Source organism: Pseudophryne corroboree, chromosome 1 (assembly GCF_028390025.1).
Source record: "Pseudophryne corroboree isolate aPseCor3 chromosome 1, aPseCor3.hap2, whole genome shotgun sequence".
Classification (NCBI taxonomy): Eukaryota; Metazoa; Chordata; class Amphibia; order Anura; family Myobatrachidae; genus Pseudophryne; species Pseudophryne corroboree.
The window spans coordinates 52,662,155-52,689,462 of record NC_086444.1 but is presented as its reverse complement, the minus strand read 5'-3'; the positions used below and the strand labels follow the sequence as shown (position 1 = coordinate 52,689,462).

Genomic DNA, 27,308 nt, shown 5'->3' with positions numbered 1-27,308 from the left:
CACAGCAGAGACACCCTGGCCCTCGGGGACAGGGTGATCAGCCGATGCATCTGAAGATGCGATCCGGACCACTTGTCTAACAGATCCCACTGAAAGATCCTTGCATGGAACCTGCCGAATGGAATTGCCTCGTAAGAAGCTACCATCTTTCCCAGGACTCGCGTGCAGTGATGCACCGACACCTGTTTTGGTTTCAGGAGGTCTCTGACCAGAGATGACAACTCCTTGGCCTTCTCCTCCGGGAGAAACACCTTCTTCTGTTCTGTGTCCAGAACCATACCCAGGAACAGCAGACGCGTCGTAGGAACCAGCTGCGACTTTGGAATATTCAGAATCCAGCCGTGCTGTTGAAGCACTTCCTGAGATAGTGCTACTCCGACCAACAACTGCTCCCTGGACCTCGCCTTTATAAGGAGATCGTCCAAGTATGGGATAATTATAACTCCCTTCTTTCGAAGGAGTATCATCATTTCGGCCATTACCTTGGTAAATACCCTCGGTGCCGTGGACAGACCACACGGCAACGTCTGGAATTGGTAATGGCAATCTTGTACCACAAAACGGAGGTACACCTGGTGAGGAGGGTAAATGGGGACATGCAGGTACGCATCCTTGATGTCCAGTGATACCATGTAATCCCCTTCTTCCAGGCTTGCAATAACCGCTCTGAGCGATTCCATTTTGAACTTGAACCTTCTTATATAAGTGTTCAAGGATTTTAAATTTAGAATGGGTCTCACCGAACCGTCTGGTTTCGGTACCACAAACATTGTGGAATAGTAACCCCATCCCTGTTGAAGGAGGGGAACTTTTATTATCACCTGCTGGAGGAACAGCTTGTGAATTGCCGCCAGCACTACCTCCCTGTCCAGGGGAGTAGCTGGCAAGGCTGATTTGAGGTAACGGCGAGGGGGAGACGTCTCGAATTCCAGCTTGTATCCCTGAGGTTGTAGAACCCAGGGATCCACCAGTGAGCGAACCCACCGGTCGCTGAAGTTCCGGAGACGGGCCCCCACCAGTGGAGCCCCAGCGTCATGCGGTGGATTTAGTGGAAGCAGGGGAGGATTTCTGTTCTTGGGAACTGGCTGTATGGTGCAGCTTTTTCCCTCTACCCCTGCCTCTCGGCAGAAAGGACGCGCCTTTAACCCGCTTGCCTTTCTGGGGCCGAAAGGACTGTACTTGATAATACGGTGCTTTCTTTGGCTGTGAGGGAACCTGGGGTAAAAATGTCGACTTCCCAGCTGTCGCTGTGGAAACGAGGTCCGAGAGACCATCCCCAAACAATTCCTCACCCTTGTAAGGCAAAACCTCCATGTGCCTTTTAGAATCCGCTTCACCTGTCCACTGCCGAGTCAATAATACTCTCCTGGCAGAATTGGACATTGCATTTATTCTAGATGCCAGCCGGCAAATATCCCTCTGTGCATCTCTCATGTATAAGACGACGTCTTTAATGTGCTCTATGGTTAGCAATATAGTGTCCCTGTCAAGAATCAATATTATCAGACAGGGAATCAGACCACGCTGCTGCAGCACTGCACATCCATGCTGAAGCAATAGCAGGTCTTAGTATAGTACCTGAGTGTGTATACACAGACTTCAGGAGAGCCTCCTGCTTTCTATCCGCAGGCTCCTTTAATGCGGCCGTATCCTGAGACGGTAGTGCCACCTTTTTTGACAAGCGTGTGAGCGGTTTATCCACCTTCGGGGATGTCTCCCAACGTACCCTGTCCTCTGGCGGGAAAGGGTACGCCATTAGTAACTTTTTTTATCAGGGGATGCCCACGCTTCTTCACACACTTCATTTAGCTCATCTGAAGGGGGAAAAAACCACTGGTTGCTTTTTCTCCCCAAACATAATACCCTTTTTAGTGGTACCTGGGTTAATGTCAGAAATGTGCAACACATTTTTCAGTGCCGTAATCATGCAACGGATAGCCTTAGTGGAATGTACATTTGTCTCGTCGTCGTCGACACTGGAGTCAGACTCCGTGTCGACATCTGTGTCTGCCATCTGAGGTAGCGGGCGTTTTTGAGCCCCTGATGGCCTTTGAGACGCCTGGGCAGGCACAGGCTGAGAAGCCGGCTGTCCCACAGCTGTTATCATCAAACCTTTTATGTAAGGAGTTGACACTGTCGGATAATACCTTCCACATATCCATCCACACTGGTGTCGACCCCGCAGGGGGTGACATCACATTTATCGGCACCTGCTCCGCCTCCACATAAGCCTCCTCATCAAACATGTCGACACAGCCGTACCGACACACCGCACACACACACGGAATGCTCTGACTGAGGACAGGACCCCACAAAGTCCTTTGGGGAGACAGAGAGAGAGTATGCCAGCACACACCACAGCGCTATATAATTAGGGATTTACACTATTACAGAAAGTGATTTTTCCCTATAGCTGCTTAACATGTATAGTTTGCGCCTAAATTTAGTGCCCCCCCTCTCTTTTTAACCCTTTGAGCCTGGAAACTGCAGGGGAGAGCCTGGGGAGCTGTCTTCCAGCGGAACTGTGAAGAGAAAATGGCGCCAGTGTGCTGAGGGAGATAGCCCCGCCCCCTTCTCGGCGGGCTTATCCTGCTCTTTTATTAATATTATGGCAGGGGATTTTTACACATATATAGTTTATTAGACTATATTATGTGTTTTTTTGCCATGTTAAGGTACTCTAATTGCAGCCCAGGGCGCCCCCCCCCCCCCAGCGCCCTGCACCCATCAGTGACCGGAGTATGTGGTGTGCATGGGGAGCAATGGCGCACAGCTGCAGTGCTGTGCGCTACCTTAATGAAGACCGGAGTCTTCAGCCGCCGATTTTCTCCTCGGAATCTTCCGTCTTCTGGCTCTGCAAGGGGGACGGCGGCGCGGCTCCGGGACCGGACGACCGAGGCTGGGCCTGTGTTCGATCCCTCTGGAGCTGATGGTGTCCAGTAGCCTAGAAGCCCAAGCTAGCTGCAAGCAGGTAGGTTCGCTTCTCTCCCCTAAGTCCCTCGTAGCAGTGAGTCTGTTGCCAGCAGATCTCACTGAAAATAAAAAACCTAATAAATACTTTCTTTACTAGGAGCGCAGGAGAGCCCCTAGAGTGCAACCAGCTCGAGCCGGGCACAGATTCTAACTGAGGTCTGGAGGAGGGGCATAGAGGGAGGAACCAGTGCACACCAGATAGTACCTAATCTTTCTTTTAGAGTGCCCAGTCTCCTGCGGAGCCCGTCTATTCCCCATGGTCCTTACGGAGTTCCCAGCATCCACTAGGACGTCAGAGAAACACAAAGGTTCCTATATGTTCCCAGTTCATGTTTGTCCTATTAAACAGTTAATATGCCGGCGGTCAGGATCCGGAGGTCAGCATAGCGACCCTGGGATTCCGGCCACCAGAATGGCAAGCGTAACGGAGCCTCTTGCCAGCTCGCCACAGCTTCTAGCCCCTGTTATCCGGCATTCTGGCTGGCGGCATTGTCAGCGGTCGGGATTCCAGCGTGGGGATCCTGACCGCCAGCATATCAACTGCATAACATTTTAATAGTACCTTGTATTTATTGCAGTAAGTGTGTTAAAGCAAAGTGGCGCTGCGGCTCACACTCACTCGGGTCGGGCGATCCACGTACCTTGGATTGCCAGACAAGTCTATAGGGGTTTGAGAAATTCAGTTTCTCCATGACTTTTTGCACCGTGGCTCCGACCTCCTGTGGATATGGATCTCCGCGGTTTACCACCTGTAACACAGAATGATAAAGTAACGGAACTGTAGGCGGTGAAGTGATCCATTCTCCCTGACAGAGCACAGGACACTGAGCCATCAGTAGCTGCACACAGACGCCAGGCACCAATGCTGCTGTAATGTTGGTGACTGATAATACTTCTGTTTTACAGTAACCACAGACACAGGACACAGTGATGTCATCCCATAGCCCAGGCACCACCCCACTAACACAGTGATGTCATCCCATAGTACAGGCACCACCCCCACTAACACAGTGATGTCATCCCATAGCCCAGGCACCACCCCACTAACACAGTGATGTCATCCCATAGTACAGGCACCACCCCCACTAACAGTGATGTCATCCCATAGCCCAGGCACCACCCCCACTAACACAGTGATGTCATCCCATAGCCCAGGCACCACCCCCACTAACACAGTGACCTCATCCCACAGTGCAGGCACCACCCCACTAACACAGTGATGTCATCCCATAGCCCAGGCACCACCCCACTAACACAGTGATGTCATCCCATAGTACAGGGACCACCCCCACTAACAGTGATGTCATCCCATAGTACAGGCACCACCCCCACTAACAGTGATGTCATCCCATAGCCGACCTCATCCCACAGTGCAGGCACCACCCCCACTAACACAGTGATGTCATCCCATAGCCCAGGCACCCCCCCCCCCCACTAACACAGTGACGTCATCCCACAGTGCAGGCACCACCCCCACTAACACAGTGACGTCATCCCACAGTGCAGGCACCACCCCCACTAACACAGTGACGTCATCCCATAGTGCAGGCACCCACCTCACTAACACAGTGATGTCATCCTATAGCCCAGGCACCACCCCCACTAACACAGTGATGTCATCCCGTAGCCCAGGCACCACCCCCACTAACACAGTGATATCATCCCATAGCACAGGTACCACCCCCGCTAACACAGTGATGTCATCCCGTAGCGCATGCACCACCCCCACTAACACAGTGATGTCATCCCAAAGCCCAGGTACCACCCCCACTAACAGTGATATCATCCCATAGCGCAGGCACCACCCCCTCTAACACAGTGATGTCATCCCAAAGCCCAGGTACCACCCCCACAAACACAGTGATGTCATTCCGTAGCGCATGTACCACCCCCACTAACACAGTGATGTCATCCCGTAGCGCATGTACCACCCCCACTAACACAGTGATGTCAACCCAAAGCCCAGTACCACCCCCACTAACACAGTGATGTCATCCCATAGCACAGGTACCACCCCCACTAACACAGTGATGTCATCCCACAGGGCAGGCACCACCCCCACAAACACAGTGATGTCATCCCATAGCGCAGGCACCCGCCCCACTAACACAGTGATGTCATCCCATAGCGCAGGCACCCGCCCCACTAACACAGTGATGTCATCCCATAGTGCAGGCACCCGCCCCACTAACACAGTGATGTCATCCCATAGCGCAGGCACCCACCCCACTAACACAATGATGTCATCCTATAGCCCAGGCACCACCCCCACTAACACAGTGATGTCATCCCATAGCCCAGGTACCACCCCCACTAACGCAGTGATGTCATCCCACAGTGCAGGCACCACCCCCACTAACACAGGGACGTCATCCCACAGTGCAGGCACCACCCCCACTAACACAGTGACGTCATCCCATAGTGCAGGCACCCACCCCACTAACACAGTGATGTCATCCTATAGCCCAGGCACCACCCCCACTAATACAGTGATGTCATCCCGTAGCCCAGGTACCACCCCCACTAACACAGTGATGTCATCCCGTAGCCCAGGTACCACCCCCACTAACACAGTGATGTCATCCCGTAGCCCAGGTACCACCCCCACTAACACAGTGATGTCATCCCATAGCACAGGTACCACCCCCACTAACACAGTGATGTCATCCCATAGCGCAGGCACCCGCCCCACTAACAGTGATGTCATCCCATAGCGCAGGCACCCGCCCCACTAACACAGTGATATCATCCCATAGCGCAGGCACCCGCCTCACTAACACAGTGATGTCATCCCATAGCACAGACACCCGCCCCACTAACACAGTGATGTCATCCTATAGCACAGACACCCGCCCCACTAACACAGTGATGTCATCCCATAGTGCAGGCACCCGCCCCACTAACACAGTGATGTCATCCTATAGCACAGACACCCGCCCCACTAACACAGTGATGTCATCCCATAGTGCAGGCACCCGCCCCACTAACAGTGATGTCATCCCATAGCACAGGCACCACCCCCACTAACACAGTGATGTCATCCCATAGCACAGGCACCACCCCCACTAACACAAAGATGTATTTCCCCTTACATAAAGACATAAATAATCTTATAAAAAAACAATTCAGTAACAGCTGCAGGGGTCCATGTGCAAGAATATACATTCTAGTTATGTGAAGAAGAAACTCCCATTTCATTTAGATTTAGGAATCGCTAGGAGCACGCTGGTATAGTGAGAATATACAGCAACTTAGATAGAAAGATCCATGTTACATATTTATATACAGTCTGCACCAGCCTCACTTTTTCTTGAAACCGTATAATATATAAAAACTCCACATTTCCATTGTGACAGGTTCACTGAAAGATGAAAATAAATACATAACACCACCACAAGGTGGCGATATGATCCCATTATACATAACGGAAAGGTTAATAGTCTGTGCTCTTGTTTAGTTTTTATGGAACTATGCTATCATCCTATATAATAAAAAGCTAACGCTGCTCCTCTCTATGGGGGGGAAATTCAAGTGTTTTGCGCCCCGGCGCCCACTAGACTGCGCCCGACAGAGCAAATAAAGTGTTGCCGCGTTCGGGCTGGTAACTAGTCTTCTATATTCTAGTAAACATTTTCAGTAGAAGTTACTACTTACCGCCATGGGCAAAGAATGGGCAGAGAACAGGATGACCACGTCGCCTCTCTTCTCTACTGGAAACATACTCAGCTCTTTCTGTATGTGGTCCGCAAAGCACTGAAATCCAACAAAAGCATCATGTATAATATTAATATAATCTGAGAGCGGATTGCTGGGTGATCCCAAGGCAGGACCCATTAAGATAAACAGCAGAATATGTATGAAGTGTGACCCTCGATCAGGGTCCTTATTACCTGGATAAGGAGAGGGTGCGTTGGCCATCTGTCAATAACGCTCCACTTCATGTTGGGCTTAGCGCCTTTGGATTTATAGTATCGGTAAATCGCATTCAGACTGCTTCCTGACCAGAGACAAACAGGAGCATTCATTTAAAGAAGCGATCAGGACACCCCTCAACCCTCCCCACCACTCTGTTATATTAAGACCACAGCTTAACAGCAAGCTGGTTGCAAGCCATGGGATCCCGTTGAAAAGAGCAAATGGCTAACAAGCCCATTCTGTCATAGGTTTGATTCCACAATGGGTGTGGAGTCTGTATGTTCTCACCATGTTTGTCTATGTTACAGGGAAGATTAAGTGTAAGCTCCACAGGGATAGACACTGATGTGAATAATTAAATATTCTCCATAAAGCGTTGCCCAGTAGGTGTGCGCTATATAAATAACGTTGTTTTTTTTTAATATACTGTAGATAATGGTGTATGATAATAAGACACCAGTCCTACACTTCCTGCAGACATCACAGTGAACAATAGTTTATGATTTCAGTCCTAAGGGGAGATGTATCAAAGCTTTGAGAAATACAGAGTAGGGAAGTTGCCTATAGCAACCAAGTCCCTAGTCTTGGCATCTGGCACTCACCGGTGGTGGAACAGCTATACTGAGGGTACTGTGTGAAGGCGATTGCTCTCTCTACGCCGTCACTTTCCATTTCGCTGATCGCCGTCTCTGTCAGCGGATGGACGTACCGGAAACCAATGTAATATTTATGAGGCGCTGTCGGAAGATGGAAATAATGTAAATCAGAATATAAATAAGAAAAAGTGCTCCATAGATGGATTAGAATAAAAACCACACACAAAGATTTTGCTGCAGAGCGCCTTTAACTACACATTTAATATAGTTCCTATTATCCTATAAAGATATAAACTATTAGTACAGTAACTGATCTAAGAGGCGGATTCAGTCTTCCAATATCCTATAGGACAGCAGAATGCGGGATTAAGCAAGTAACAGATAAGAGAGGTCCTTTACATGGACCGCTGTAGTAATGACCCACTAATGTATAACTTAGTATGCAGTGAAAACCTGACACGTGTGGAGGAGGTGTATCAAGCCTTGGAGAGAGATAAAGACAAGCAGTTGAGCAAAGCAGCCAATCAGCTGTGATTTATCTAGCACAGTATCTGAAAATACAGATGCTGATTGGTTGCTTTAAGCAACTTCTACGCTCTCTGTCCAAGGCTTGATACATCTCCCCTAATGTCCTACATCAGCAGAAATAGAAGGCTCTACGGAACTACTTCAGGTTACACAGTTTGTGGTCTCTTATCTAATCCTTACAGATGTATCTGCTGCGGGTCCTCCCTAATTCTGTATATAACCCTCCCTAACCTACTGTATCTCCCTGCCCAGCTTTACCAATGACTGGGGATGGACTTCTGCTGACTGCAGACAGTTATGTAGTACTATGACAAAGACATGAATACTGTAACTGCATATACAATTATGCAATGCTCAGCACAGGTCAAGGCCACCCAGCATGTGAAGCGCAGCCCTGCAATGTGATCACATTTCTCACTGGAGAAGCCTTTTTTCCCTTAGGAGGGATGTCTCAAAAGCCATGCTGTCAAAGACAGGTGAGGCAGGTCTGGATGGAGGCAGGGCCCCTAAGAGGGGTTCACTACGATATGCCGGCGGTCGGGCTCCCGGCGACCAGCATACCGGCGCCGGGAGCCCGACCGCCGGCTTACCTACAGTGTGGCGAGCGAAATGGGCCCCTTGCGGGCTCGCTGCGCTCGCCACGCTACGCGCGCCACACTATTTTATTCTCCCTCCAGGGGGGTCGTGGACCCCCACGAGGGAGAATAAGTGTCGGTATGCCGGCTGTCGGGCTCCCGGCGCCGGTATGCTGGTCGCCGGGAGCCCGACCGCCGGCATACTGAAGACCACCCCCCCCCTAAGAGAGCAGGTCTGGACGAAGAGGCAGAGGGAAGGGCTCGGCTATGGAGAGAACTTGCAGAGCTGTGTACCATTGGCATCTGGGCCATGCTTGAGCAACCAGTATGATCGTGCCGCCGTCCTCCTTGAATTTGGGTAGTACTCTGGGAAGGAGAGACACTGGAGGGAAGAGATAAGTTCGATGAAAAGGTCCTCGTAGCTCGCTTCGTGATTTCTTGTCCTGGCCCCATACACTGGAAACTTGTGGTTGTGTCTGGAGGCCATGAGATTCACGTCTGGAAGAGCCCATTTGTGCACCAGACATCTGGGTGTAGAGACCACTCTCCGGCGTGACCATCCCGACGACTGAGAAAGTCTGCTTCCCAGTTGAGGACTCCGGGAATGAATATTGCGAAGATGGCTGGAAGGTGGAGTTCTGCCCAGGCGAGAATCCGAGTTACCTCCTGCATCGCTGCCACACTGCGAGTGCCACCCTGTCGATTTATATAAACCATTGCAGTGGCGTTATCTGATTGGATTTGAACCAGAGATCCCAAAAACAGGTCCTGAGCCATTTGAAGGGCACGGTAAACTGACCATAGTTCCAGGACATTGATCAGGAAATCCCTTACCATCAGAGACCAGCAACCCTGAAAGGAGTGAATGCCCATGACAGCTCCACACCCTTGGAGGCTGGTGTCCATGGTGAAGAGTGTCCAGTGTGGAATCCCCTTGTCCAGGTTGGACGTGTGTAGCCACCATGAGAAGGACGTCCGAATAGCCTGTGGCAGTATCATAGTCTGGCATTTGATCTGCGTTGGTAGACCATTCCATTTGGTGAGCATCAGGGGCTGTAGAGGTCTGGAGTGAAATTGGGCGTATTCCACCATGTCGAAGACTGATACCATGGAGTCCAGTGTCTGCATTGCCGAATGGACCAAGACCCGCGGACTGTGAAGTAGGCTGCGGATGCGCAGCTGCAATGCTGCAATCTTGTATGAAGGAAGTAAGATGTGTTGTACGCTGGTGTCCAGTAGTCCTCCGAGATGGGATAAGCGAGGATTTGGCCCAGTTGATTAGCCATCCATGGCTCTGGAGAAATGACAGTCAACCATAGGTGACAGTTCAGCACCTCTGGAAACTGCACCAGAAGAAGGAGGTCATCCAAGTAAGGTAGTATTCAAAATTCCCTGCCATCAGAGAGTGGCTTCCATCACCACCATGAGCTTGGTGAACACCCGGGGAGCTGTGGACAGTCTAAAGGGGAGGGCCTGGAATTGGAAATACTGACATACCTATAGCTGATATAGGTGTATACAGGGAGACCATATAATCCTCAGGTCGCATAGCCAGGACAATGGATCGCAGAGTCTCCATACGGAACTTGGGGACCTTGAGGTACTTGTTCAGCAACTTCAGATTCAGAATGGGACAGTATGACCCATTTGGGTTCTGAACCAAAAACAGTGTAGAATAGAACCCCTGACCCTGTTAAGATCGTGGAACAGAGATAATGACCCTGACTGCAGTAAGGAGTGACTGACTCCTTTCAGTGCCTGCGCTTTGCCAGGATCTGTTGACGGAGTGGTAGGAAAGTATTGTCTGGGAGAATGCTTCAGAAAGGAAAGAGCGTACCTGTGAGACCACTTCTTGGACCCAGGCGTCAGTTGTGACTTGACGCCATGTTTGGGTGAACTGAAGAAGTCGGCCTCCCACCCTGGTGTCCCCCAGGGGGAGGCCCATCCCGTCAGGCTGAGGGTTTATCCTCTGGCTTGCTAGTTGGACGTCTAGCAGCCCAAGCCTGCTTGGCTTTGGATTTGGAGGTCTTGACAGTGTGACACAATTATGGAAAGGTCTGACCTCTGGCCTTGCTCTGTGGACAAAAGGACGAAGTCCGAGGCCGCACTGAGGAAGCTGAAGGTAGTTAAGCCGTCTTAGAGGTTATTGACAATCTTGTCCAGTTACGGTCCAAACAGGAAATCCCCATGTACGGTAGGGTTTCCAGGGCCTTCTTGGTGTCCGAATCTGCCTTCCATGAGTGGAGCCACACAATGGGGTGAGCTGCAAAGGAAACAGCGGAAGCCTTAGAGGATAACAGAACACTATCCAGACCCGCTTCACCAATGTAATAAGCCGTGTCTCTGATATTAGCAATTAGAGACAATTGTTACTTAGTAGGATCAGACGTGAAACTATGTTCAAGGTTATCGGCCCAAGTCTTCATGGCTTTAGACACCCAGACTGTAGCCGGTCTGGCTGTTGCTCCTGTAAGGTAGTACAGAGATTTGGGATAGACATCCAGTTGTCTATCCCGTAGTTCCTTAAGATAGGAAGCAGTCGGGATAGGAAGGAAGGATGGAACTTTTACTTAAATGTGTCACATGAACATCCACCGTAGGTGGATTCACCCATTTTGCACAATCTTATGTAACGGTTAAAGGAAGCTGAGCGTTTTAGGAACCGTAAAATTTCTTAGTAGGCGTTTTCCATGCCTCGTTCCTAGATTCTGAGAAGTGGTCCGAGTGTAGAAACTCAGCTACTACAACCTTCTGCCATTTGTGCAGAGGATCCTTAGTTGTAGGGGCGGGTTCAGAATCTTCTAGTTGAAGAAAGAATTTGACCACCCCAATTAATGCAGCCACATTAAATTTTGGTTGGACCTCCTCATCCCGAGAGGGATTCTGCATCTAAACTCTCAGCTTGATGAGCAGTAACTGATGATTCTTCAGAATCAGAGAGAGGGGAGTAGACTGCGAGGAAGGCATAGTATGCTTAGTGGCATTGGGTGCAGGCAGTGTGCCCTGACTCTGCACCATGTTGTGAAATGCAGCAGAGGAAGCAGCCTAGCTCTGTATAGAGTTAGAGAATGAGTCCAACCACGGAGAAGGGACGGGTGGGGCTGCAATGGTCTGATAAACAGGCTGTAACGGCTGCAGTGGTTGTGGTATATCCATATTGGGAGCCACAGGTGGGGAAGCAATATGGTCAGCAACGTAGTAAAGGATGCCCATGGAGGCTCCTGCGCAGGGACTCGAGGGGCTGAGGTGCTGGGAGGCACGACACAAGCTGTGCACTGACCATCCTGTGAGAAATCCTGAGGTAAAACCTCCATGTTACGGGTATTACATGCTACCAGAAGTAGGTGTCCCTGTCTGTTTAGCTTTGCTTTTGTTAGCCATAACGGCAAGAAGTGTACACACACAATATGGTAATGTGCAATACAATACAAATACAATATACAGTAAAGTGTGGCAGAATCAACCCAATACACACCAGTATTGTTCATTCTAGCACCCTGCACCTTTCAAAATCCATGCAGTTCTCCTTTCCTGCCTGGGGTGTCGCTCTCTGCTCTGGTGCTTCTCAGAACAGTCTGGTTTGTATATCAGCACTGAAATACAGACCAGAGTGTGCTGAGAAGCACCAGAGGAGAGAGCGACACCCCAGGCAGGAAAGAGGAACTGCACGTTTTGAAAGGTGCAGGGTGCTAGAATGAACACTACACCAGTAGCAAGGGTCACTTAGAGAGAGAAAAAGGTACAGGGAAAGCAATTATAATGTACAGTGAAACACAAGATTCAGGCGAGTGGCCACAGGATTGTACAATAACTGTACACTGCACCTTTCACGTCCTGTAACGACGCGCTGCTATAAAGGGCACAGAGATATATATGTATTATACATATTGTACACGGTACCTGTGGCCGGGGACAGTTCGTCCAGAGCTCTCACCATGCCTTCTCCTTGCTGAGCTGTCCATTTCTTTATAGGGGATCCTCCACCAATTTTTCTGTATTGTTCTTGAATTTTTGGGGTGCGACGTTTGGCAATGAAAGGCCCAAGTTTGCTACGGATAAACGTATTTCAGTGATCCACAACACAGTCATTGTATTTCCATAGAGGACAAATAACAAATATACGGCATAATAAACCATATAATGTTCCTATTTATGACACGCAGGATAAATGGTTGCTATGGGCAACATCCCATCTTAAATAGAACTCCCATTTTAGTAAATTTACCCCACAGTATAATACACTTACATTTACACAAGCTGCCGTCAATGTCGTCACTGACACCGCCCAGACTGTCACCGACGGCAACAGCATGCCGGCATCACGTTACCAACAAGGTTTAAATTGCTACTTAAAGCAAGTGTTGGCAGTGAAACTTTAAACCTGCTGCTAAAGCCAAATTGCTGAATCTCTGCCGTCTGATAAACCTGGTCCCATCGATCCCAGTGGGACACATTTAATACCTTTGTTTATTAAACAAACTTTGGGTTCTATGTACTAAGCCTTGGATGGAGATAAAGTGGGCGTAGATAAAGTACCAGCCAATCAGCTCCTAACTGTAATTTTTTAAACCCAGCCTGTGACATGGCAGTTAGGAGCTGATTGGCTGGCACTTTATCTCCATTCAAGGATTAGTAAATAGACCTCTTTGTGCCTACAGTTCATACACCTGTTGGTACTTCCAGCGATACCAGCCATTAGTTGTGGTATTAGGGTACGTCAGTCACTTTATTTGCCCCCAGATCTGAAGTGTGAACAAATGGAGTATCCCCAATATGAATTCACACCCTACAGATGATATTTCCTGCAATACGCCCAAAGGAACATCCGCCATTATCAGAGCTTCTTACCTTTGTGCCGGGAGAGTCATGAGATCTTTGTCCAAAAATAGACGGAGGAGAAAATCGTGGACGTCATCTAGAGTCTCAGGACCCCCCATGTTCAGCATAAGGATCCCAGTTTTGGGTTTCCTGGGTAAGAGTAATGGTACAGCATACAGAGGATGCCACAGAAAAGAGCATTCTGCAAATAATCAACTTGGACAAAGTTGATAAAGTACCAACCAATCAGCTCCTAACTGTCAATTTTCAAACACAGAATAACGTCATTTAGGAGCTGATTGGCTGGTACTTTATCTCTCTACAAGGTTTGATACAACTCTCCCACAGTTTGATTACAATATTGAACAAGATGAATAATTTTATACGGAATAAAGAATTTTCCTTTAGGATATATGTACAATATAGCTGACTGCATGGGGGTAGTATTTATGTATGATTGTTGTAGTATTGGGGTGATTTCTACCCGGGACCCCTTAAATATTAATAACAACCCATGGGTTCAAACGTACTAAGCAGTTAGCAGTAATTTCTCATTGCCAGAGTTTCTATCATGTGATTGAAAAAAACTTAAATAACTTTCGGTTTAGGCTAAAGCACATGGTTAAACCAGATAGCAAACATTTACCGTATTTTTCGGACCATAAGACGCACTTTTTCTCCCCAAAAATGTGTGGGAAAAAGTATGTGCGTCTTATGGAGCGAATAAGACGTGTTTGCGGGTAGCGCCGGCGGGTAGCGGCGGGTCCTGGATGCTGCTGCGCCGTCATCAGCAGAGCGCCTGCATCTCAGAGCCCATCTCAGCAGCAGAGCCGGCATCATGCGACGCCCCCGCTCCCCCCCCCCCCACCTCCTCCCTCCTCAGGAGTGCACCGCGGGCAGCGTAAGCTGAGAGCCTGGACGCAGGGAACCACTGGTAGTGTGTGTGTGTGTGTGTGTGTGTGTGTGTGTGTGTGTGTGTGTGTGTGTGTGTGTGTGTGTGTATGTGTGTGTATGCTGGCTCTGATGTGTGTGTGTCTCTGTATGCTGGCTCTGACAGAAGGCTGCACTGTACAGAATCCTTGTAGGAGTCTGAGAAATCACACAGAAATATCTCTTAGAGGCTGGTGAAAACTAGGGAGGCAGCGCAAGGATGATAAAGCAGAAATGGTTCAGATTATTTTTTTTCCAGTTTTCCTACTCTAAAAACTAGGTGCGTCTTATGGTCAGGTGCGTCTTATGGTCCGAAAAATACGGGTAGTTTTATCACATACATTACTCACCAGCTTCACCAACCCAGCAATCCTCTGGGAAAGAGGGGTACACAAATACACTACCTTGGCCCCTGCACCTAAGAAGGCTTGGTCCAGTTTGGAAAAGCACTACACCCCTCCATTAGGTACAAAGGGGGAGGGGAATCAAATATAGAAGATGCTCTTGTGGTCTGCACACACTTATGCAATGGTGCATACTGGCACTTGTAGTGCCACAAGAGCGGCCACTACGTGTTCAAACTCAAATAAAAAAAATATTGCTCTCAGTAGGTACATAAAAACACATACAGAAGCTATAGCATTCATTTTACAGACCCCGTTAGAGGTACAATTAAATGTAGAGTACCCTTGTATATATAAACAATTGTTGCTGAATTTATAATTAAAATATTCCCCCAATAGTAACTTACGTGCAATCGTCATGTTTCCAATATATTCCATGTGATATAATTAAAATAATTAAAAGCACAACTGAAATGACAAACCGCACACAAGCGCTTCCTGTTCAGTCATTCATGGATAAGCGACGGCTCCTGATTGGCTGCCAGGCCAGTAAGTACAAGGGACGGACTTTATGACGGCAGCAAGAATAGTTTCATACAAGCGGGCGCTACACATAATTATATAACTAATGGAGATGCTTTATATTATTTATGTAACTTTTTTGGGGGGGTTTTAGCATGGGGGCCAACCCTTACAGCACTACCAGTTTGCACAGACAGTCTCCCCATACATGCATATAGATGAGTACCTCTTATCGGGGTGAGTCTGAGCTTTCACATCACTGCGCTGTGTTGCGGCACTTGCTGCCGTCGAGTGACGACAAAGCTTCATGGAAGATGCCACCGTCTCTGTCTTCAGTGCTGCGAAAATAAAAGTAATTATCCCAAATGGAAAATCCGAAGACGTCTTCTGTGTTCTGTGTGTATGGTAGTAACACGATAGAGCCCGTTATTACAGGCTAGTTCCTGATTAGGATATTTGTTTGCTATTAGCAATCACTTGGAAAAATCTCTATATAAAACTCTAATACACTGTATACAGGACTTCTGCAATGGGGACAATGAACAAAGCAGCACACTGGCCACCGTGCCCACTTTCTCTGGCATCTCCCAGCGGGGCTAGGTAACAGAAATGTGCCACTATGCTGCAAACTAAAGACTAACCTGCAGATCTTACCAGTGTATATTTGCTGACACTATGGGGCAGATGTATTGAGCCTGGAGAAGTGATAAAGCAGTGATAAGTGGAAGGGGATAACGCACCAGCCAATCAGCTCCTAACTGTAAATTTACATATTGGAGCTGATTGGCTGGTATGTTATCACCTTGCACTTATCACTGCTTTATCACTTCTCCAGGCTTAATACAGGTGCCCCATTGAGGTCTAGATTTTCCGCTTGTGAACGGTTTTACACTTACAGTATTCAAAAACTGCCGACCTCCCGGCTAGCTAAGAAGCGGAGAATTCGGTTCCATGAAATAAACTGTGGTCATTAAAATCATCGTCACCCGTGGCCTGAGAAAACAGACTGTAAGCTCAGTTTCCAATGTGTGGTATAGAATAGCTACAGGAATTAGACAGTCATCAGGGCAATCCTATATGGTTGACATACATTAGGTTGACTGGGGTCAATATGGAAATGGTCGACAGAATTGTTTATAGTTTTTTGGGTTTCCATGTTTCATCATATGTGACCACAATTATTGCAAACGTATACCCTTGCGGGCTCGCTACAGTCGCCATGCTTCGGGAAAGGTGCTACGTTCGGCGCAGGTTACTACTACCATTCGTAGTTCACGTGGATGATAAATCAAGCAAAAGTTGAAAAAATACGCGGCAGGATGTAATGTCAAAACCATACTTTGTAAGTGATTGCCCCTTTAAAAAAAAAATCCAAGATCAACCCGTATACCGCACCTCCGGTGATCTTGGACTTCCTTACATACCGCCCTAGAAAACTCAGAAAATGTGTGTCGACAATATGTGTGGGGCCCTTTTGAACCTGTCAACATTAAGCACGGTCTACCTTTTACATGTTAAACTTTTTTACCACGTCAACCATATGTCGACCTACTGACTGTCTGTCTAGAACACTGTGTGTCATTGGTATCCGTTTCCAATACATATAAAAGGGACAAGACATAAAAAAAAAAAAGGAAAAATTAGGAGATGAGAGCAACGATAGACAGACAACTCTCCAACGGGCGTCCGGCATAGGTGCGGGCAGATGCGAGCGTTACCTGCCGCCTCATGGCTGCTTGCGGGTTGATCAGTTTTGTAATTAAGGGGTACATTTACTAAGCAGTGGTAAGAACGGAGAAGTGAGACAGTGGAGAAATTTCCCCATCAACCAATCAGCAGCTCTGTATCATTTTATAGCATGCAAATTATAGATGTTACTTCAGTGCTGATTGGTTGCCATGGGCACTTCTCCATTGGCTCACTTCTCCACACTTATCACTGCTTAGTAAATGTACCCCTAAATAGCTCTGGGCACTGAACCTACCAGGATAGACTGTGCTACACAACTCCCGGGTAACGGAATCTGCCCTCATGGGAAACTTGTGGCCCATGCAGTCTATTGGGTTGCCAAAATCCCCCCCAAAAAAGTAACAAAAACAACAAAGTGGATGGAGATAAAGTACCAGCCAATCAGCTCCTGTCATTTTCTCAAACACAGCCTAAAACATGGCAGTTAGGAGCTGATTGGTTTGTACTTTATCACTCTCCAAGGCTTAGTATAGACCCCACTGTAATTTACAAGCATACGCCTGCCCTTCCGGAATGTCTAGGAGTCCTCTGGGGCTCCTGAGAAAGTAGGCCGCCCTCTTGGATCCGCTTAGCTTTCTGACATCATCATGCTAATCCTCTACTGGGCAGGGGTGCGCTAGGCATCACTGAGCAGGGCCTGATAATGCGAGTCCCCACCCCCTGCGCTACAAGATGATGAGAACTGGGTCACTGAGCAGCAGGGGGCGGAGCCAGGACGATGCAAATCGGATCATCAAACTTCCTGCACTTTCCACTTTTAGGCCCAAAAATATGGCCAAAATAGAACCTACAGTATTTACTATGTATTTATTCGCCACACTTTCTAGGGTCCTAGATCCTCGTATCCCCTTCCCCAGATGTATTTCCTACTTGTAGATATTTGTCTTCTCCCCTCCAGGGTATCACAGAGAGAAGGGTCCTTGTAGGAGGTGTGGGTGCCGCTGCCCTGTGGCTCACATCCTGGTCTCCCGCCATTAAGAGAGGGGACACAATAGCACTTTAAAAAGCCCCCAGACCGCTCATCACTTCACTGGGGAAGAGAGACGGATCTGGGAGGCTGGACTACTGTCCCAGAAGTCCAAGAGGGCTCCCCGATATTCTGCACTTTTACCGGGGAGAGAGACATAAGCAATTAATTGGCTTGTGGACGGTGTACAAAACAAATATTTCAATTTAAGGGGTATGGGTCATTGGGCCGACCCAACTTAGGTCGACAGTCATTAGGTCAACATTGGCATTAAGTCAACATGCATTAGGTCGACTGTACTAGGTCGAAAGGTAAAAAGGTCGACATGAGTTTTTGGACTGTTTTTGGTGTTGTTTTCTCCGTAAAGTGACGGAGAACCCCAATTAGTGCACCGTGTCCCCTCGCATGGCTCTCGCTTCGGGCAAGGTTACCGTTCCAATCGTAGTCCACGTGGATCGTTAAGTATGAAAAAAATACTAAAAAAAAATAAGATTTTACTCACCGGTAAATCTATTTCTCGTAGTCCGTAGTGGATGCTGGGAACTCCGTAAGGACCATGGGGAATAGACGGCTCCGCAGGAGACTGGGCACATCTAAAGAAAGATTTAGGACTATCTGGTGTGCACTGGCTCCTCCCCCTATGACCCTCCTCCAAGCCTCAGTTAGGACACTGTGCCCGGAAGAGCTGACACAATAAGGAAGGATTTTGAATCCCGGGTAAGACTCATACCAGCCACACCAATCACACCATATAACTCATGATAGGAACCCCGGTTAACAGTATGATAACAAATGGAACCTCTGAATAGATGGCTCGCAATAACAACCCGATTTTTGTAACAATAACTTTGTACAAGTATTGCAGACAATCCGCACTAGGGATGGGCGCCCAGCATCCACTACGGACTACGAGAAATGGATTTACCGGTGAGTAAAATCTTATTTTCTCTGACGTCCTAGTGGATGCTGGGAACTCCGTAAGGACCATGGGGATTATACCAAAGCTCCCAAACGGGCGGGAGAGTGCGGATGACTCTGCAGCACCGAATGAGAGAACTCAAGGTCCTCCACAGCCAGGGTATCAATTTTGTAGAATTTTGCAAACGTGTTTGCCCCTGACCAACTAGCAGCTCGGCCAAGTTGTAAAGCCGAGACCCCTCGGGCAGCCGCCCAAGATGAGCCCCCTTCCTAGTGGAATGGGCTTTTACAGATTTAGGCTGCGGTAGTCCACCGCAGAATGCGCAAGCTGAATAGTGCTACAAATCCAGCGCGCTATAGTCTGCTTTGAAGCAGGAGCACCCAACTTGTTGGGTGCATCCAGGATAAACAGCGAGTCAGTTTTCCTGACTCCAGCCGTCCTGGAAATATAAATTTTCAGGGCCCTGACTACGTCCAGTATCTTGGAATCCTCCAAGTCCCTAGTAGCCGCAGGCACCACAATAGGTTGGTTCAAGTGAAAGACTGATACCACCTTCGGGAGAAAGTGAGGACGAGTCCTCAACTCTGCCCTATCCATATGGAAAGTCAGGTAAGGGCTTTTTCATGACAAAGCTGCCAATTCTGACACATGCCTGGCCGAAGCCAGAGCCAACACATGACCACTTTTCATGTGAGATATTTCAAATCCACGGTTTTAAGTGGCTCAAACCAATGTGATTCCAGGAACTCCAAAACCACATTGAGATCCCAAGGTGCCACTGGGGCACAAAAAAGGGGCTGAATATGCAGCACTCCCTTACAACGTTTGAACTTCAGGCTGACATCCTTCCTGGCTTTGATCAGGATAAGAATGACTTCCTCCGGAATACCTTTTTCACTCAGGATCCGGCGTTCAACCGCCATGCCGTCAACGCAGCCGCGGTAAGTCTTTTAACAGACAGGGTCCCTGCTGCAGCAGATCCTGTCTGAGTGGCAGAGGCCATGGGTCCTCTGAGATCATCTCTTGAAGTTCCTGGTACCAAGCCCTTCTTGGCCAATCCGGAACAATGAGTATAGTTCTTACTCCTCTTTTTCTTATTATCCTCAGTACCTTGGGTATGAGAGGGAGAGGAGGGAACACATAAACCGACTGGTACACCCGTGGTGTCACTAGAGCGTCCACAGCGATCGCCTGAGGTTCTCTTGACCTGGCGCAATATCTTTTTTTTTTATTGAGGCGGGACGCCATCATGTCCACCTGTGGTCTTTACCAACGGTTTACCAGCATTTGGAAGACTTCTGGATGAAGTCCCTATTCTCCCGGGTGGAGTCTGCTGCGGAAGTCTGCTTCCCAGTTGTCCACTCCCGGAATGAACACTGCTGCCAGTGCTACCCCATGATTTTCCGCCCAACGGGGAATCCTTGTGGCTTCTGCCATTGCCCACCTGCTTCTTGTGCCGCCCTGCCTGTTTACATGGGCGAGCACCGTGATGTTGTCTGATTGGATCAGTACGGCTGGTTTTGAAGCAGGGGCCTTGTTTGGGTTAGGGCCTTGTAAATGGCTCTTAGCTCCAGAAAATTTATGTGAAGTGAAATCTCCTGTTTTGACCACAGTCCTTGGAATTTCACTCCCTGTGTGACTGCACCCCAGCCCCGAAGGCTGGCATCCGTGGTCACCAGGACCCAGTCCTGTATTCCGAATCTGCGGCTCTCTAGTAGATGAGCCCTCTGCAGCCACCACCGCAGCGACACCCTGGTTCTTGCCGACCGGGTTATCCGCTGCTGTATCTGGAGATGGGACCCGGACCATTTGTCCAACAGGTCCCACTGGAAATTCCTTGCGTGGAACTTTCCTAATGGAATTGCTTCGTACGAAGCTACCATTTTTCCCAGGACTCGTGTGCATTGATGTACCGACACCTGTCCCGGTCTTAGGAGGTTTCTGACTAGAGATGACAACTCCTCGGCTTTTTCCATTGGAAGAAACACTTTTTTCTGGTCTGTTTCCAGAATCATTCCCAGGAACAGAAGACGTGTCGTCGGGACCAGCTGTGACTTTGGAATTGAGAATCCAGCCCTGCTGTTGCAGCACTTCCCGAGAAAGTGCTACCCCCTTACCAACTGTTCCTTGGAGCTCGCCTTTATCAGGAGATCGTCCAAGTACGGGATAATTAAACTCCCTTCTTGCGAAGGAGTATCATCATTTCGGTCATTACCCTGGTAAAGACCCTCGGTGCCGTGGATAATCCAAACGGCAGCGTCTGGAACTGATAGTGACAGTCCTGTACCACAACCTTGAGGTACTCCTGGTGAGGAGGGCAAATGGGGACATGCAGGTAAGTATCCTTGATGTCCAGAGAGACCCTGTAATCCCCCTCGTCCAGGTTCGCAATAATCGCCCTGAGCGATTCCATCTTGAACTCGAATCTTTTGTTATATGTGTTCAAGGATTTTAAATTTAAGATGGGTCTCACCGAACCGTCCGGTTTCGGTACCACAAACATTGTGGAAAAGTAACCCTTTTCCTGTTGAAGGAGGGGTACCTTGATAATCACTTGCTGTGAATACCGTTTTTGGATAGCCACCAACACTGCCTCCCTGGCAGAGGGAGTTGCCGGTAAGGCAGATTTTAGGAAACGGCGGAGGGGGGACGTCTCGAATTTCAGCCTGTACCCCTGAGACACTGTTTGAAGAACCCAGGGATCCACCTGTGAGAGAGCCCACTGTGCGCTGAATCTCTGAGAGGGGCCCCCACCGTACCCGGGTCCGCCTGAGCAGTCCCAGCGTCATGCTGTGGACTTACCGGACGCAGGGGAGGACTTCTGCTCTTGGGAACTAGCTGTGTGCTGCAGCTTTTTCCCTCTACCTTTTCCTCTTGGCAGAAAAGATGAGCCTCTAGTCCTCTACTTTTCTGGGGCCGAAGGGACTGTACCTGATACTACAGTGCTTACTTTTGCTGTGGGGTAGCTTGTGGCAAAAGTTTTGATTTCCCAGCCGTAGCTGTGGAAACGAGGTCTGAAAGACCATCCCCAAACAGTTCCACCCCCTTATAGGGCAAACTGCCATGTGCCGTTTTGAATTGGCATCGCCCGACCATTGCCGAGTCCATAACCCCCGTCTGGCAGCAATGGTTTTACATATCGCGTATTAGTGATGCCAGTCGGCAAATATCCCTCTGTGCATCACGCATGTATAAGACAGCGTCTTTTATATGCTCTATTTTCAGCAAAATATTGTCCCTATCTATAGTATAAATATTATCCGACAGGGAATCTGACCACACAGCTGCCGCACTGCACATCCATGCCGAGGCAATAGCAGGTCTCAATATAATGCCCGTGTGTGTGTATATAGCTTTAAGGGTAGTTTTCTGCTTTCTATCAGCAGGTACTTCAGGGCGGCCGTATCCAGAGACGGTAGTGCCACCTTTTTTAATAAGCGTGTAACCGCTTTATCTACCCTAGGGGGTATTTCCCAACGTGACCTATCCTCTGGCGGAAAAGGGTACGCTGCTTAGAAATTATCAATTTCTTATCGGGGGAAGTCCACGCTTCCTCACACACCTCATTTAATTCCTCAGATGCAGGAAAAACTACTGGTAGTTTTCTGTCACCAAACATAATACACTTTTTTGTGGTACCTGGGGTATTATCAGAAATGTGTAATACATTTTCCATTGCCTCAATCATGTAACGGGTGGCCCTATTGGAAGGTACACTAGTCTCATCGCCGTCGACACTGGAGTCGGTATCCGTGTCAACATCTGTGTCTGCCATCTGAGGTAGCGGGCGTTTTAGAGCCCCTGATGACATTTGAGACGCTTGGACAGGCACAAGCTGAGCAGCCGGCTGTCCTATGTCGTCAAACCTTTTATGTAAGGAGTTGACACTGTCACGTAATTCCTTCCATAAGTCCATCCACAGCGGTGTCGACCCCGCAAGGGGGTGACATCCCATTCACAGGCATTTGCTCCGCCTCCACATCATTATCCTCATCATACATGTCGACACAGCAGTACCGACACACAGCACACACACAGGGAATGCTCTGACAGAGGACAGGACCCCACAAAGCCCTTTGGGGAGACAGAGGGAGAGTATGCCAGCACACACCAGAGCGCTATATATCACAGGGATATCACTATACAGAGTGTTTTTCCCTTATAGCTGCATAATATATTTATACTGCGCCTAATTTGTGCCCCCCCTCTCTTTTTAACCCTTTTCTGTAGTGCAAGACTGCAGGGGAGAGCCAGGGAGCGATCCCTCCAGCGGGGCTGTGAGGGAAAATGGCGCCAGTGTGCTGAGGGAGATGGCTCCGCCCCTTTTTCGGCGGGCTTTCTCCCGCTATTGTAAAAGTTCTGGCAGGGGTTAATAAACACCTATATAGCCCCTGGGGCTATATATGGTGTCAGTTCGCCAGCCAAGGTGTTAATATTGCTGCTCAGGGCGCCCCCCCCCAGCGCCCCCCCCCAGCGCCCTGCACCCATCAGTGACCGCAGTGTGTGGTGTGCATGAGGAACAATGGCGCACAGCTGCAGTGCTGTGCGCTACCTTGGAGAAGACAGAAGTCTTCAGCCGCCGATTTTCCGGACCACCTTCTTGCTTCTGGCTCTGTAAGGGGGACGGCGGCGCGGCTCCGGGAACGGACAACGAGGTCGGGTCCTGTGTTCGATCCCTCTGGAGCTAATGGTGTCCAGTAGCCTAAGAAGCCCAAGCTACCACCACTTAGGTAGGTTCGCTTCTTCTCCCCTTAGTCCCTCGGTGCAGTGAGCCTGTTGCCAGCAGGTCTCACTGAAAATAAAAAACCTAACATATACTTTCTTCCTAGGAGCTCAGGAGAGCCCCTAGTGTGCATCCAGCTCAGCCGGGCACAGAAATCTAACTGAGGCTTGGAGGAGGGTCATAGGGGGAGGAGCCAGTGCACACCAGATAGTCCTAAATCTTTCTTTAGATGTGCCCAGTCTCCTGCGGAGCCGTCTATTCCCCATGGTCCTTACGGAGTTCCCAGCATCCACTAGGACGTCAGAGAAAAAATGTTTTAAGTGAAAAACTCATGTCGACCTTTTGACCTGTCGACCTAACGTCCATGTCGCTCTAATGTTAATGTCGACCTTCAGTGGTCGACCTAAGTTGTGTCGACCTAATGGCCGTATCCCCAATTTAAGACAGGAAATTTCACCCAAACTGAATGGTCTTTAAGAGTGAACTTTATTTAATGGGAGTTCACCACTGACTACTACCAGATGCATTCAAGTATCCAGCCATATCTCTAGTCACACATGTGCAGCATACAGACACCTGCACCCACAGCAAGATAAGGGACAGAGGGGTACATTTACTAAGCAGTGATAAGAGCGGGGAAGTGAGCCAGTGGAGATATTTCCCCATCAACCACTCAGCAGCTCTGTATCATTTTATAGTATGAAAATTATAGCTGTTACTTCAGTGCTGATTGGTTGCCATGGGCAATTTCTCCACTGGCTCACTTCTCCACTCTTATCACTGCTTAGTAAATGTACCCCTCGAGAGCAGTTGGTCACAATGGAGAGAGAAAATATATATATATATATATATATATATATATATATATATATATATATATATATATATACACACACACACACTTTTTTTTCTTATTATTATTTTATTTGTAATTTTTACTCTACTTAAATAGTAATGAAGACGACTGGCCCGGACCACCCCTTGCTTCCCCTGCAGGCACCCAGGTCACATGATGAGAGCATTACGCAAGGCGCCTGTGTACATTGTGTAACAGCAGCAGCTCTCCTATACCCGGCTATTCATACACACGGTGCCAGCTGGTGATGTCACCACCCTGGTGAGAGGCACAGCATAACCGTTAACCATAACAACCGCAGCAGCTGGCGAGCGGTGACAGCTGCCAGACAGCGCCCCCTGCAGGCTGTACAGAAGTACTCGTGGCAGATCACGTGTGCTGTCACAGTAACACAGTTTACACAACTGCACAGTCGGCAGCCTGGTGTGATCCCAGCAGTGTCTACACGCAGATTACCGCGATATGCAAATAGTATTGTGTGCAGGGGTGAAGGGGGCACCATCACTCTGCAACGTGTGCATGCAGGAGGGCTATGATTAGATATATGCAGCCAGGGGTATGAGCATACATGCAGCAGGGCTGTGATCAGATAGATGCAGCCAGGGGTATGAGCATATATGCAGCATGGCTGTGATCAGATAGATGCAGCCAGGGGTATGAGCATATATGCAGCCAGGGGTATGAGCATATATGCAGCCAGGGGAATGAGCATATATGCAGCCAGGGGTATGAGCATATATGCAGCCAGGGGTATGAGCATATATGCAGCCAGGGGTATGAGCATATATGCAGCCAGGGGTATGGGCATATATGCAGCCAGGGGTATGGGCATATATGCAGCCAGGGGTATGGGCATATATGCAGCCAGGGGTATGGGCATATATGCAGCCAGGGGTATGGGCATATATGCAGCCAGGGGTATGAACATATATGCAGCATGGCTGTGATCAGATAGATGCAGCCAGGGGTATGAGCATATATGCAGCCAGGGGAATGAGCATATATGCAGCCAGGGGAATGAGCATATATGCAGCCAGGGGAATGAGCATATATGCAGCCAGGGGAATGAGCATATATGCAGCCAGGGGAATGAGCATATATGCAGCCAGGGGAATGAGCATATATGCAACCAGGGGTATGGGCATATATGCAACCAGGGGAATGAGCAAATATGCAGCCAGGGGAATGAGCATACATGCAACCAGGGGAATGAGCATACATGCAACCAGGGGAATGAGCATACATGCAACCAGGGGAATGAGCATACATGCAACCAGGGGTATGGGCATATATGCAGCCAGGGGTATGAGCATATATGCAGCCAGGGGTATGAGCATATATGCAGCCAGGGGTATGAGCATATATGCAACCAGGGGAATGAGCATATATGCAACCAGGGGTATGGGCATATATGCAACATACTTGCCTACCTGACCCTCTCCATGAGGGAGAAAATGCTCTGTTCCTGGACTTTCCTGGTAATGTATGATTGCCATCACCTGTGGTGAGCTATTTAATTGATAAGAAAGGTGTTTCACCACAGGTGATGGCATTCATACATTACCAGGAAAATCCAGGAACAGAGCATTTTCTCCCTCATGGAGAGGGTCAGGTAGGCAAGTATGATATGCAACCAGGGTTATGGGCATATATGCAACCAGGGGTATGATCAGATAGATGCAGCCAGGGGTATGAGCATATATGCAACCAGGGGTATGAACACATATGCAACCAGGGGTATGAACACATATGCAGCATGGCTGTGATCAGATATATACAGCCAGGGGCATGGGCATATATGCAGCCAGGGGTATGGGTATACATACAGCCAGGGCTATGAACATACATGCAGCTGGGGTATGTATATCTGGTCTGGGGTATGGGCATACATGCAGCTGGGGTGCAGAATGTGCAGGATCCCAGCGCAGCAGATGAGGAAGGAGACTGTCAGCTCTCAGGGTCAGGCAGAGGGGATGCAGAGGGAGAATACAGCTAGCCCCAGCCCCGCCACTCACAGAGAGTGAGCCCGCCCTGTGTGACCAGGAAGCAGACCGTGCACTTACTGTGAGCCAGCAGCAGCCGGTGTGCAGACCTCAGGGCAGCCATGTTTGGGAGGTTTGGCAGCAGCAGCAGCAGCATTCCCTTAGAGCCTGGGCACAGTGTAACACAAGCCCAGCACACACACACCCCTCAGTGGGCAGCTCACATACGTGGGGGACTGGCTGAGAGCTGGGAGCCTCCCACCCAGGACACAGATCCACCCCACTCCTGGCTGCACCCTCTGACACTGCTACTTCTGTGACTCTGCTGCTGCTGCTGTAGCTTGTACACAAAGTTATATTAAGTGAAATGAATATGATGTTTGCTAGAGGACAGTGGTTTCCCACCTCCACCAAGGGACCCTGTGGCAGCCCATATGTGTATTATTTACCCCCAACATGATTTGCAGACCAGCACATTACTAGTGTCCATTTAGATCCTAATAAATGCCCCCCCAAATGCTCAGTTCTCTCTCCCGCTAAGCTTGTTTGGTGTTTTGTGCTGTAAATGCAAATGTAAGCACTATGGGGGTTATTCAGTAGCAGCTGTAAAAACCTTTCACAATGCGATCGCATTGGGTTTGACTGGCGGCGAGCTTTCGGGGGCGGCGTTGGTGGAGAGTGGTGCGTGAAACGCAGGCTTGTCATGACTGTTTTGGGGGCAGCTGGATGACGTCGCCTGCGATTCCTGGGTGGAAAAACATGGCGCTGCTGCGCCTGAATAAGCAGCCTGGCTACTTATACAGGGGGGCTACCTCTATTTCATGACTTCTATGTTGCGATCGCATTTGAAATGCGATAGCAATGCAGGGCGGCACCACACATGCTGGGCAGCCACCAGCAAAACTGCTACT

At 48.9% G+C, this 27,308-nt stretch overlaps 1 protein-coding gene across 2 annotated transcripts in view; it reads right to left on the bottom strand.

Annotated features, from left to right (window-relative positions):
- The window catches only part of FECH (ferrochelatase), a 38,843-nt gene extending 12,193 nt beyond the window's left edge, over nt 1–26,650 (bottom strand). The window contains exons 1-8 of one of the 2 annotated variants that reach the window (XM_063959641.1): nt 26,479–26,650; nt 15,428–15,539; nt 13,436–13,555; nt 12,488–12,636; nt 7,491–7,625; nt 6,864–6,970; nt 6,628–6,726; nt 3,615–3,722 (exon numbers count right to left, since the gene is read on the bottom strand). In XM_063959641.1, the coding sequence (XP_063815711.1) occupies nt 3,615–3,722; nt 6,628–6,726; nt 6,864–6,970; nt 7,491–7,625; nt 12,488–12,636; nt 13,436–13,555; nt 15,428–15,539; nt 26,479–26,554 (906 nt within the window). In that variant the 5' untranslated portion in view covers nt 26,555–26,650. Of the gene's footprint in view, nt 1–3,614; nt 3,723–6,627; nt 6,727–6,863; nt 6,971–7,490; nt 7,626–12,487; nt 12,637–13,435; nt 13,556–15,427; nt 15,540–24,503; nt 24,706–26,478 lie in introns of those variants that run through there. The other variant, XM_063959650.1, reaches the window with a different exon arrangement.
- Between the last annotated feature and the right edge of the window lie 658 nt (nt 26,651–27,308).